Source organism: Myotis myotis, unplaced genomic scaffold (assembly GCF_014108235.1).
Source record: "Myotis myotis isolate mMyoMyo1 unplaced genomic scaffold, mMyoMyo1.p scaffold_m19_p_6, whole genome shotgun sequence".
Taxonomy (NCBI): Eukaryota; Metazoa; Chordata; class Mammalia; order Chiroptera; family Vespertilionidae; genus Myotis; species Myotis myotis.
This window is the reverse complement of record NW_023416368.1, coordinates 37619095-37631880: the sequence shown is the minus strand read 5'-3', so window position 1 is coordinate 37631880 and position 12786 is coordinate 37619095. Positions and strand designations below refer to the sequence as shown.

The following is a 12786-nucleotide window of genomic DNA, read 5'->3' as shown; positions in this document are numbered from 1 at the left end:
AGGAGCCTGTGGCATATTTTCGTAGCTAGAGAGATTGGCCACGGACTGGTATTTGGAAAAGGAGAGTATCCAGAAAAAGTAGTTGAAATGTATGACTTCTCTAAATAAAAGAAATGTCTGTTTATAGCTTAATTTCTGCTTATTGCTTTGACTACAAAAATACATTGACTTTCCTTTTTGACTCTTTCTGCTGAGAGGAAGAATACCCATAGCTTCCTATGTAATGTTCTTTATTACCAGGTAGAAGTAAGTTGTCCCAAGGAGATGGCTTGGAAGGTCAACATGTACCGTGGATACTTGGCTATCTGCCATCCTGAGGAGCAGCAGCTCAGCTTCATCGAACGCCTGGTGGAAATGGCCAGCAGCTTGGCCATCCGGGAGTGGCGGCGCTTGCCTCACGTGGTGTCCCATGTGCACACGCCTCTTCTCCAGGTGGGTTATGGTACATTAATGTGAGCAGCCTCATGGGCTCTCATAGCAGAGAACAGCTTGTCCAGGCGTAGATCTGTAAACTGAACTGGATGGCAGAGAGGAAACTACTTCTTGTCTTGTCCTTTCCCACTTAAACTCATCCTCAGTGGAAGGAAGGCAGAGTGAAAATGTAGACTAAAATGTTGCTTCTCATTTTTGGAACTTCCAAGGGATTTAAGTGACAGAAGATATCCTCAGGAGTGATTTTGATGAATTTGAATTTTTGCTTTACGAATTTTATTTAGTGCCCACTATCCCACCATCAGTGTGATGCCACTGTTCAGTTCAAAAGGTCTGTCATTCTCTGAAACTTTTATATATTTAAATTGATTTCAGAGAAGTAGGGAGAGAGAGAAAGAAGAGTCAATGATGAGAGAGAATCATTGATCGCCTGCCTCCTGCACACCCCCTACAAGGGATCAAGCATGCAACCAGGGCATGCGCCCTGACGGGGAATTGAACCGTGACCTCCTGCTTTGTAGGTTGATGCTCAAACACAGAGCCACACCAGCCAGGCGGAGGATATATTTTTTTGGTTTGTTTATTTGCTTTTTGTTATTAATATTTTTAATTTTAATAATGATTGTCAAATTGTAGTGTAGGAAAGATGAATTTTGACAAAAATACTTTCAGTAGTGAACCAAAAAAGAGTTATCTGGTTAATTCATGTATCCAGGCTTAGAACTTCAGAGTATCTCCTTCATTCCCTTCGGTCCTCCTCAATATCAGGACTTGCTCTGTTTTCCTTCAAAATGGGTCTCAAATGTTTTTGTTTTGTTTTTTTTAATTGTCAGTATTACAGATGTCTCCCATTTTCTCCCTTTTTGCCCTCCTCCACCCCACCCCACACCAGGTCTTCCCCATACTATTATCTGTGTCCATGGTTATGCATATATGCATATATGTTCTTTGGTTAATCTCGTCCTCCTCATCCCCACCTGAGATCTGTTATTCTGTTACATGCATCCATTCCTCTGGCCCTATTTTTTTTTTTTTTTTTTGGCCCTTTTTTGTTTGTCAGTTTATTTCATTATATTCCACATATAAATGGGTCATGTGATATTTGTCTTTCTCCAACTGACATATTTGGCTTAGCATAATACTCTGCAGATCCATCCATGCTGTCTCAAAGGGTAAGAGCTTTTTTATAGCGGCATAGTATTCCATTGTGTAAATGTACCACAATTTATGTAGCCACATCGATCAATTACCTCCTATATATACCCCGGATCAAACCCGCAACTTAGGTATGTGCCCGGACCAGGAATCAAACCCATGACCTTCTGGTACATGGGATGACACTCCAACCAACCAAGCTACACCAGTCAGGGCGAGAAGTGCTTTTTATTTTATTAATTTTTATTTTTTAAATTCCTGTGGGAGGGGAAGGTGGATCTTAATGGGTAGAATTTGGATAGACTCAAAATTGTGGCCAGGGCTCTCTCAGTAAGGAGATGGCACCAGAAGTTTGGAGCTAGCAACACATCTAAGGTTTAAAAAGTAGTAAACTATACAGACTCATAAGACACGTGATTGAAAATGTCTGTACCAGCTCAAAGAGAAAATAGAACCAGCAACTTTGGTATCTACACCATTCTTCTTCCCATCTCCTGTCTCGCAGTGGCCACAGAGCTGAGGTTTTAAAATTGGGATCAGGAGAGCAGTGTTGGAGGTGAAAAATGAGTTAAATGTGCAATCTAAGGTGTCTGTAGAAGTCAGAGTGCTTTCTTTCATAATAGATTTGTGAGATCTTTACAATCAATCTGATTCCTGATTGACTCTGGTTTATTTTCTCATGTGATCTTTGATATAACGCTTACTATGGAATCTTATGTTGGTTTCATTCAGGCCGCCCAGCAAATCATTGAACTTCAGGAAGCTGCGCAAATAAATGCAGGTTTACAGCCGACCAACCTGGGAAGGAACAACAGCCTGCACGACATGAAGACGGTGGTAAAGACCTGGAGGAACAGGCTGCCCATTGTGTCTGACGACTTGTCCCACTGGAGCAGCGTCTTCATGTGGCGGCAGCATCATTACCAGGGTAAACCTACCTGGTCCGGCATGCATTCATCATGTAATTTCCCAGACACCCCACTGTTCTGGTTTCATGTCTTGGTTTTTTATTTCTTTTACCAGATTTTCTGATTTTTGGTGGGTATGGGAGATGGTGGTGGTATGGTGAGACAAAGGTGAAGGTAGTGAAAGATGGGAAGGATTTTTCTACCTGTTAAATTTTTTCTAGCTGGAACGGAAGTGCTGCTTGACACTGCTTCTTGCATTAGGGGCTCAGGCCAGTGTGATCAGAGCTCTGGGTTGTGGCTCTTTGTTTTGAACACAACCCCTTACCTCCCACGAAGAACTGCTCCTAGGTGGCTGTGTGTGTAGCCTTCTCCAGTTTTCTGGTCCCCTCTGCTCATACACTAAACCTGCCGGACATCTGTTTAGAGCAGCCTTCATGATTTAGTTAGCCACGATGGTAACACTCAATAGTTACTGCTTTTTATATCTTCCTTTTGATATAAAATACAAGGAAAAGTAACAAGAATTTATTACAGAGCTTCCCATCTTCATAAGCCGTGTGTGTTTGTTTTCATTTTTTACTTAAGCCTTATTGTGGGACACTTGGAAAATGTTTGGCATGGACTAATAACTCATTTCTTTGCTCTCTAGCTATTGTAACTGCGTATGAAAATAGTTCTCAGCATGATCCAAGTTCCAATAATGCTATGCTTGGAGTTCATGCATCAGCTTCAGCAATCATCCAGTATGGAAAAATTGCCCGGAAACAAGGACTGGTCAATGTAGCTCTGGATATATTAAGTCGTATTCATACTATTCCAACTGTTCCTATCGTGGATTGCTTCCAGAAGATCCGACAGCAAGTCAAATGCTACCTCCAACTGGCCGGAGTCATGGGGAAAAACGAGTGTATGCAGGTAGAGTGCCATCAGTGCCTGGTGCCTGCCCCTGTGCCCAGCAGGTCCAGTAAAGAAGGGTAGGAGTGTCCACATGGAACTCCTGGTTCAGACAGTAGGGAAGGAGGGTTAGAACTTCCAACAAATACAGCCTTAGTAGGGAAGCAGATCTTCCTGAACAAGAAAAGGAAAGGAAAGCACTTGAGTGAATACATGTATATGTTTTAATCCTCACCTGAGGCATGCTTTTATTGATTTTAGGGAGAGGGGGAGAGGAGAGAGAGAGAGAAACATTGAAGTGAGAGTGAAACATTGAATGTTGACTCAGGTATGCGCCCCAACCAGGAATCAAAAACCTGCGCCTGCAACCTGGGAATGTTCCCTGACTGGGAATTAAACCTGCTACCTTTTGGTGTACAGGACAATGATCCAACCAACTGAGCCACACTGGCCAGGGCACCACTAGAGTATTTGAATTACATTTTATCATCTCCGTGCTATCGTGTACTTGGTTAATGTATTTAAGGAAAAAAATTAGACTGTAGAAGTAGGATATTGTAATGTAGATATTGGCTATATTCAGAGGAATATTAATAAAATCAATAAACTGTTTAGGCATCTATATATATAAAAGCCTAAGCAACCGGCCAACTCACCAACCGACTGTCCAGTAGCTATGATGTGCACTGACCTCCAGGGGGCAGATGCTCAGTGCAGAAGTGGAAACCACAGGCATGGAAAGCTGGAACAGACTGATGAATCTCAGGGAGAAGGGGGTGGGGGCAGAAGAGATTAAAGATCTTATATGCATATTAGAAGCCCAGTGCACAGATTCCTGTACCGGTGGGGTCCCTCAGCCTGGTCTGCGGGGATCAGGCTGAAACCGGCTCTCTGACATCTCCCGAGGGGTCCTGGATTGCAAGAGGGCACAAGCCAGGTGAGGGACTCCACCAATGCACAAATCCATGCACTGGATCTCTAGTATAAAATAATACCCTTAATGTGTCTAGAACAGCCGTGGGCAAACTATGGCCCGCGGGCCGGATCCGGCCCGTTTGAAATGAATAAAACTAAAAAAAACAAAGACCGTACCCTTTTATGTAATGATGTTTACTTTGAATTTATATTAGTTCATACAAACACTCCATCCATGCTTTTGTTCCGGCCCTCCGGTCCAGTTTAAGAACCCATTGTGGCCCTCGAGTCAAAAAGTTTGCCCACCCCTGGTCTAGAACCTGAATTAGCATTTAGTGATTCAGTTTAAATACTACTTGTCAATAGATATTCATGGTAGGCAAATCTGTTGTCAATTTAAAGTACATTTGTCAATGACCTTTAGGATATATTAGTTAGATTAATATTTTAATGAATTTGTTATATTGTATAAAAATTTCAAGGACTTTTTCTACATTTTTTTTTTAAAACAGGGACTTGAAGTTATAGAATCTACAAACTTAAAATACTTCACAAAAGAGATGACAGCTGAATTTTATGCACTGAAGGGAATGTTCTTGGCTCAGATTAACAAGTATGTATGTTACATGGGAGGAAAGTAAGAGTAAAACTCAACAACTTTGGTTATTTATTACTTGAAGCCGATGTGAATGTCAAGCTTGAAATTGGTATGATTCGGTGATAGTTGTCAGGTGTGATGTTTCAGGTGTTCTATCTCTGCAGAGAGAGTAACTTCCAACTGATTGATAAGCCAGTTTGATGTGTACTTTAAAAGCTTTTTAAAAAGGAGTTGCTTGAAAACAGAATGGCTGATAACATGTATTCATATCTCCATTTTCTCAGCATGCAATTGGGGCACAGAGTTGATCCCTTTTATGGAGATGCTTCTTATTTTAGAGCAGGTGTCAGTCATCTATGGCCTACAGGCCAAATCCAGCCAGTGTCTGGATTTGTAAATGACATATTGGAGCACACCCACACCTCTGACGTGTCTATGGCTGTTCACAATATAGCCACAGAGTTGAGTTGTGACAGAAATTATATGGCCTGCAAAGCCTAACCCGTTTTCTTACTGGTCCATTACAGAAAAAGGTAGCTAAACCCTGTTTTAGAGAAATGAATATCAGGTGAAATTTTATAAAATATATAAATTACGTATACTTACAAGATGCTACCTGTTGCCATATATAGAGCTATAAAACCCACCTTTCACATTTTCAGTTATAGGGGTTGCATTAAGCTTATTCTTCTATATAATAAAAGGCTAATATGCAAATTGACTGAACAGTGGAATGACCGGTTGCTATGATGTGCACTGACCACCAGGAGGCAGATGCTCAACACAGGAGCTGCCCCCTGGTGGTCAGTGCACTCCCACAGGGCCTTGACCTGAACTCCCAGCTGGCGAGCACAGCAGCAGTGGTGGGAGCCTCTCCTGCCTCCATGGCAGTGCTAAGGATGCCCAACTGCCGGTTTAGGCCTGCTCCCTGGGAATGGGCCTAACCTGGCAATTGGACATCCCCCGAGGGCTCCTGGAATGTGAGAGGGTGCAGGCTGGGCTGAGGGACACCCCCCCCCCCCAAGTGCACAAATTTCATGCACCGGACCTCTAGTTTTTAAATAAAAGCGAGTTTGTCAAGATAAAAGGGTTTTATCCTCTTAAAATCTGTTTTAAATTCACATGAAACCCCATACCTGTTAGCAGTCTCTTCCTTTGTCCTCTGACAGCCACTAATCTACTTTTTGTCTCTGTGATTTGCCTATTGTCAACATTTCATATAAATAGAATCATATATAATGTGACCTTTTGAATCTGGCTTTTTCACATGTTTTTTAGGTTCATTCATGTTATAGCATGTTTCAGTGCTTTGTTCCTTTTCATGGCTGAATACGATTTCATTGTATATTCTTACATTTTATTTATTCATTCAACAATTGACATTTGGGTTGTTTCCACTTTTCAGCTATTATGAATAATGCTGCTGTGAGCATTCATGTAAAAGATTTTGTATGAGCATGTTTCCAGTTTTCTTGGGTATATACTCAGGAGTGGAGTTGATGGGTTACATGGTATTTCTTTATCTTTTTTTTGGTTAATCCTCACCTGGAGATATTTTTTTCCATTGAGTTTTAGAGAAAGTAGAAGGGAGAGGGGCAGAAAGAGAAGCATCAATGTGAGAGAGACACACTGAGTGGTTGCTTCCTGCACGAACCCTGACCAGGGTGGCGGATCGAACCTGCAACCCAGGTACATGCCCTTGACTGGGAATCGAACCCACAATCCTTTGGTACATGGGCCAACACTCTAACCACTGAGAAACACTGGCCAGGGCAGTACTTCTTTATCTTTTTGAGAAGCTGCCCGTTTTCTACAGTAGGTGCTCCATTTTCATTCCCACCAGGATAGTCTGTGTTTCCAGTTTCTCCACCTCCTTGCCAGCACTTGTTAATTTCCATTTTTCTGATTATGGCTATCCCACTGAGTATAAAGTGGAATCTCATTATGGTTACTTTGCATTTTTCTAATGACTAAGGATGTTTAGCATCTTTTAGGTGCTTCTATGTCATTTATATATCTTTTCTATACAAATATTTATTCAGTTACTTTTCCCATTTTTTATTTGTGTATTTGACTTATTGTTGAGTTCTAATTATTACATGTCTGGATATGTTTCCTTCAAATACATCATATTTTCTCATATTGTATAAGCGATCTTTTTACTTTTTTGATAGTGTCTTTAATGCACAAAGTTTATTATTTTGATGAGTCCAATTTATCAAATTTTTGTTGTTGTTGCCTGTACTTTTGGTTTCATATCTAAGATACCATTGCCTAACCCAAGGTCATGGTCATGTGCATTTACTCCTATGAGTCTTACAGGTTTAGCTCTTACATTTCTCTCTTTAATCCATTTTGAGTTAATTTTTTAATATTGCATGAGGGTAGTTGTCCAAAATTCATTCTTTTGCATGTGTATATCGTGTTGTTCCCAGCACCATTTGTTGAGAAGACTGTTCTTTCCCCCTGTTGAATGGCCTTAACTTTGAATCAGTTAATCAGAAATGTTTAGCTTTATTTCTGGACACAGTTCTGTTCCATTGGTGTGTATTTCACCCTTACACTAGGACCACACTGCCTTGATTGCTGCTGGCTTTGTAGTAAGTTTTGAAGTTGGGAAGCATTCTCTCAGTTTGCTATTTTTCAAGATTGTTTTTGTTTTTTGAGGTCCCTTACATTTCCATATTAATTTTAGGTTATTTATTTCTGCAAAAAGAGGCAGTTGAAACTATGACAGGGATTGCACTGAATCTGTAGATTAATTTTAGGGGGGCAGTATTGCTACGGTAATAGTATTAAATCTCCAATCCATGAACACAGGATTCATTTACTTAGGTCATCTTTAGTTTCGTTTAACAATATTTTATAGTTTTTAATGTACAAGTCCTCCATTTCTTATGTTAATTTTATTCTTAAATATTTTATTCCTTTTGATGGTATAAAATGCTTTCTTAATTTTATTTTCAAATTGTCCATTGCTAAGGTATAGAAATACAACTGGATTTTAAATATTGATCTTGTATTTTTCAACTTTGCTATAATAGTTCTTTAGGTTTTTCTGTATATAAGATCATGTAATCTTCAAATAGAGATAGTTAGCATTTTCCTTGCCAATCTGCATGCCTGTTTGCTCTGGCTAAGAATTCCAGCACTAAGCTGAAGTAGAAGTGGTGAAAATGGACATCCTTGTCTTGTTCCAGTTCTCAGAGGAAAGCTTTGTATTGTCCAGCATTGAGTATGCTATTAGCTGTGGGTTTCTCATATATGACCTTCATCATATTAACGTAGTTTCCTTCTGTTCCTAGTTTGTTGAGCATTTTTATCATGAAAAGGTGTTGCATTTTGTCAAATGCTTTTCCTTCATCAACTGAGACAATGTGTTTCTCCTTCATTCTGTTAATGTGGTGTAGTATATGGATTGATTTTTGTATATTGAATCACTCCTTGCATTGCTGGTAAATCCCACTTGGTCACTGTGCATAATCTTTAAATATGCTGTTGGATTTGGTTTGCTAATATTTTGCTGAGGATGTTTGCATCTGTATTAGTAAGGGATATGGATGCGTAGTTCTCTTTAATGTCTTGTACATTGTTGGTTTGATACTAACATGGTGCAGCCACTATGGAAAACACTTTGGCAGTTCCTCAAAAAATTAAACATAGGATTAAACATAGGAGCAGTTCTACTCCTTGGTATAGTACCCAAAATAATTGAAAATGAGTACTTACTCATGAATGTTCACAGCAGCACTATTAAAGTAGCTAGAATGTTAAAACACCTCAAATGAACCGGTAAACAAAATGTGGCATATACAGGTAGTGGAATAGTATTTAGTCATAAAAAGGAATAAAGTACTCATACATGCTTCACTCTATGCTAAGTGAAAGGCCAGACACATAATGTGTGATTCCCTTAACATGAAATATGAAGAATTGGTAAATCTATATAGAGACAGCAGGCAGATTGGTGGTCCCCAGAGGTTGCTTAATGGCTGGGGTTTTATTTTGGGGTGGTGAAACGTTTTGGCACTACATACATGGAGGTGGTAGCTGCATGACCTGTATGTCCAAAGTGCGTGACTGTACTAAACGCCACTGAATCGTTGTTCACTTTTAAATGGTTGGTTTTTTTATGTGACGTTCACCTGGAAAGAAAACCAAATTAATGTTTTGATTTGTGTCCTCACAGGTCTGAGGAAGCAAACAAAGCCTTTTCTGCAGCTGTGCAGATGCATGATGTGCTGGTGAAGGCTTGGGCCATGTGGGGCGATTACCTGGAGAACATCTTCGTGAAGGAGCGGCAGCTGCATCTCGGAGTGTCTGCCATTACCTGTTACCTGCATGCATGCCGGCATCAGAACGAGAGCAAATCAAGGAAATACTTAGCCAAGGTGAGGCCAAAAGAATTAGCTCTGACCAGAGATCAGTCTGGTAGCCTTCAAGTTTGGATGACAATTCAGCTACTTCCGAATTCATGCTGGGTGAGAGGCTTATTTCATGCCTTAACTCTCCATTTTTATAACTCTTCAAAGTACCTTTCCTATTTCAGTTTTAAAGCTGAGAAAACTGAGGCCTGGACATGCTCAGGATCCCAGGACATTTAAGCAGCAAAACCAAGCCCGGAGCCTGGGTCTTAGGTCTCAAGTCCAGTGTTCACTGTGGGATTTCACACTAGACAGAGGTTCCTGCCGACTGATGAGGGAGGGGTCTGCAAGGAGACCTTACCTGCTTAGATACCTGTTAGATTCTGCTCTCGCCTGCAGGGACAGTGCACATGTCATAGAGCCTGTCAGCTCTAGTCGCAGGTCATGGTGAGTCCCATGGTTTCTGCGCACACTACAGGGCGAGATCCTGGTTGCTGGCATTCTCATCCTTCGTTGCCTCAGCATAGTGCTGGGCACAGGATTGGCAGTTTGACATGTGCCCAGTGATGGGCATCAGCTTGAGAGTCCTTCAGTGTTGCTCCCTCTTGTCCCTCATCCCTGCCACAAAACATATAAATATAGCCCAGGATTAATTCTTGCAGAAAACTGAAGAATAAGTTATTTTTCTTTCCTGTTTTGTTTGTTAAAGGTGTGGATTTTTTTAGAATTCCTTGAGGTGATGCCAAAATGTGGAATGTACAGCAGCACATAGTAGTTCCAGCCAACTATAGAAACAAACAAACTCCATGAGGCAAAGAAACCACCCAAATATCTGACTCCAAATTTGCTTATTCTAGATGTCATTGTTTCAGACATCCTTGGACACGGGGCTGCCAACCTGTGGCCTACCTGATGCTAGGGTGGCGTTCCTCTGAGATTTTTAGCAAAAGTCCAGTTTGTATTGGTGCGATCATGGGTGTGAATTAGCAGGGTGGCAGGCCCTCACCATCCACCTCAGGGTCACTGGCCACCGCCAGCTAGTTGATTGGATCAGTTAATAATTGGCATTAAAGCTGACTCTAAACAAAAATTATTTTAGGTTTTGGTTTTATTTATCTGGTAAGTTTAGCAATATTGTTGGCCCTTTGGTGATATGTTTCCAGCAAAACGACTCTATATGGTATTTTAATGCTGGAAAAAGTCACTTTAAAGGCCTCAGAATTTTTATTCGACTCTAGAATTTTTTCTTCTACCCTAGGTGCTGTGGCTTTTAAGTTTCGATGATGATAAAAACACTTTGGCAGATGCCGTCGACAAGTACTGCATTGGTGTGCCACCCATCCAGTGGCTGGCCTGGATCCCGCAGCTGCTCACCTGCCTGGTGGGCTCAGAAGGAAAGCTGCTTTTGAACCTCATCAGCCAGGTCAGAATAACAAGGTGTCTTTGTTCACAAAAAAATTGTCTTTGTTTCACTTTTTTTTTTCCAGAAAGAAAATGTGCATGCTCAAAGCATGGGAAATAAGTCAAAGTGGTGGGAACATATACACATCTAGCTATCACTTTAAATAAAACATAATTAAATGTGATTGAAGAATATATCAGGGTTGAAATGAAATAATCTGCTATAGCATTGCTGTATTAAGGTGGTAATTCCTTTGCTTGAACATGCTGCTACGTAAGATGCAAATACAGTCAAACCTTGGTTCTTGAATATCTCCCATCTTGAATAATTCAGTTCTTGACCAAGTTGTTCACAGAATAAGTGTCTTGGTTATTGAACACAACTTCAGTTCTAGACCTGACAACCTTTTCTTGCTGATACCTCAGCATGACAAAAAGTATCTCTCAGGCCACGAGCAAAGGAGGGAATGCGAGTCAGTTTACCGCTAAACATCCCAGTAACTTATGCTACGTATACGTATATGTATATGTATATGTATATGTATTGCTTTTGTTGCTAGAAATGGATGATTAGCACAACTTTAAAACATATATAGGCCATCAGAAGTGCTACTGTTGCTAAATGATCACAGGCAATTGAAGAGGTAGAAAAACTGGTTGATTTGGATAAATGAAAAGTAGTTAGCATGTGATAGCATTTCACAGGCAGTGATATGTGAAAAAGCGAAGATGCTACATGCTGACTTTCTGAAAGACACCCCTGTCATGAGTGCCAAAAGTGATTTAAGGGTAATAGGAGTGGTTCTATTAATCTAAGAAAAGAAGTGTTTGTTTATAGATTAAACAGTATATTAGATATGTACTGTATATAAGAAAGGTTAAAGTACGGAATCATTTGGGGCTCTGGAGCAAATTAATTTATATATATTTTTTTAATATGTTTTATTGATTTTTTACAGAGAGGAAGGGAGAGAGATAGAGAGTTAGAAACATCGATGAGAGAGAAACATTGATCAGCTGCCTCCTGCACATCTCCTACTGGGGGTATGCCCGCAACCCAGGTACATGCCCTTGACCGGAATTGAACCAGGGACCTTTCAGTCCGCAGGCCAACGCTCTATCCACTGAGCCAAACCGGTTTCGGCTATATTATTTCTAATGGGAAAAAATGATTCTGTTTTCAACAAATTGCTTCTCAAATAGCCTTCAGAAACAAATTAAATTCGAGAACTAAGGCTCCACTGTGAATAACGATTCTCTTAAAATGTAAGATTACTAGTGAGTACGCTGAGAGCTGGTCACAGTGAAATGTGTGTCTGATTGCTATTTTATAACCGATTTCCTGTCTGTGCCGGGAGGTCTTGAGAGCTTCCCTCAGAGTAAAACTCTCCCATGCATGTGGAGGTTGTTGCCCTTGGTAGAGTTGTTTGGCTGTGGCTGTTAGAGAATTAAAGTTGGGTGCACTGAGGTTGGTGACAGGGCATCGGGCAGGTGGCTTACATTACCATTATTTAAGAATGGTTCCAGAATGTTCCTGCCTGAGAAAACATTAGGGGAAGGACCCAAACAGTAGAAACTTAAAGATACCTCAGTCTGGAATATAGTACTTTTGTGCTTCCTTTTATAAAATTACCAGAGGCCTAGTGCACGAATTCGTCACCAGTGAGGTCCCTCGGCCTGGCCTGCAGGATTGGGCCAAAACCGGCTCTCCAACATCCCTCAAGGGGTCCTGGATATTGAGAGATGCAGGCCAGGCCGAGGGAACCCACTGGAGCATGATCAGGGCCAGGGAGAGACGCAGGAGGTTGGCCAGCAGGAAAGGGACCGTGGGAGGGCTCCAGGGCGTGTCCGGCCCTTCTTGCTCAGTCCTGATGAGCCAGACCCCAGCAGCAAGCTAACCTACTGGTCAGAGCATCTGCCCCCTGGTGGTCAGTGCCCATCATAGCAGTTGAGTGGCCTTAGCATATCATTAGCATTTTATGCTTTGATTGGTTGAACGGCCGACTGGTTGACCGGACACTTAGCATATTAGGCTTTTATTATATAGGATAGTCATGTAACTTTTCATGAATGAGGAGCATCGTCAACAAGCACTTAGGAACACGCCACTCATAATTTC

General features: G+C 41.1%; 1 protein-coding gene across 21 annotated transcripts in view; it reads left to right on the top strand.

The window, feature by feature from the left end:
• The window catches only part of LOC118657633 (transformation/transcription domain associated protein), a 112815-nt gene that overhangs the window by 85270 nt on the left and 14759 nt on the right, over positions 1 to 12786 (top strand). For 17 of the 21 annotated variants that reach the window (XR_004968062.1, XM_036311894.1, XM_036311887.1 and 14 more), the window contains 6 exons: positions 241 to 432; positions 2320 to 2548; positions 3145 to 3410; positions 4817 to 4917; positions 9092 to 9293; positions 10525 to 10689. Coding sequence is in view for 20 of the 21 variants with exons in the window: in XM_036311894.1 (XP_036167787.1) it covers positions 241 to 432; positions 2320 to 2548; positions 3145 to 3410; positions 4817 to 4917; positions 9092 to 9293; positions 10525 to 10689 (1155 nt within the window). In the remaining variant the exon portion in view is untranslated. The remainder of the gene's footprint in view (positions 1 to 240; positions 433 to 2319; positions 2549 to 3144; positions 3411 to 4816; positions 4918 to 9091; positions 9294 to 10524; positions 10690 to 12786) is intronic. The other 4 variants (XM_036311898.1, XM_036311890.1, XM_036311902.1 and 1 more) reach the window with 1 other exon arrangement.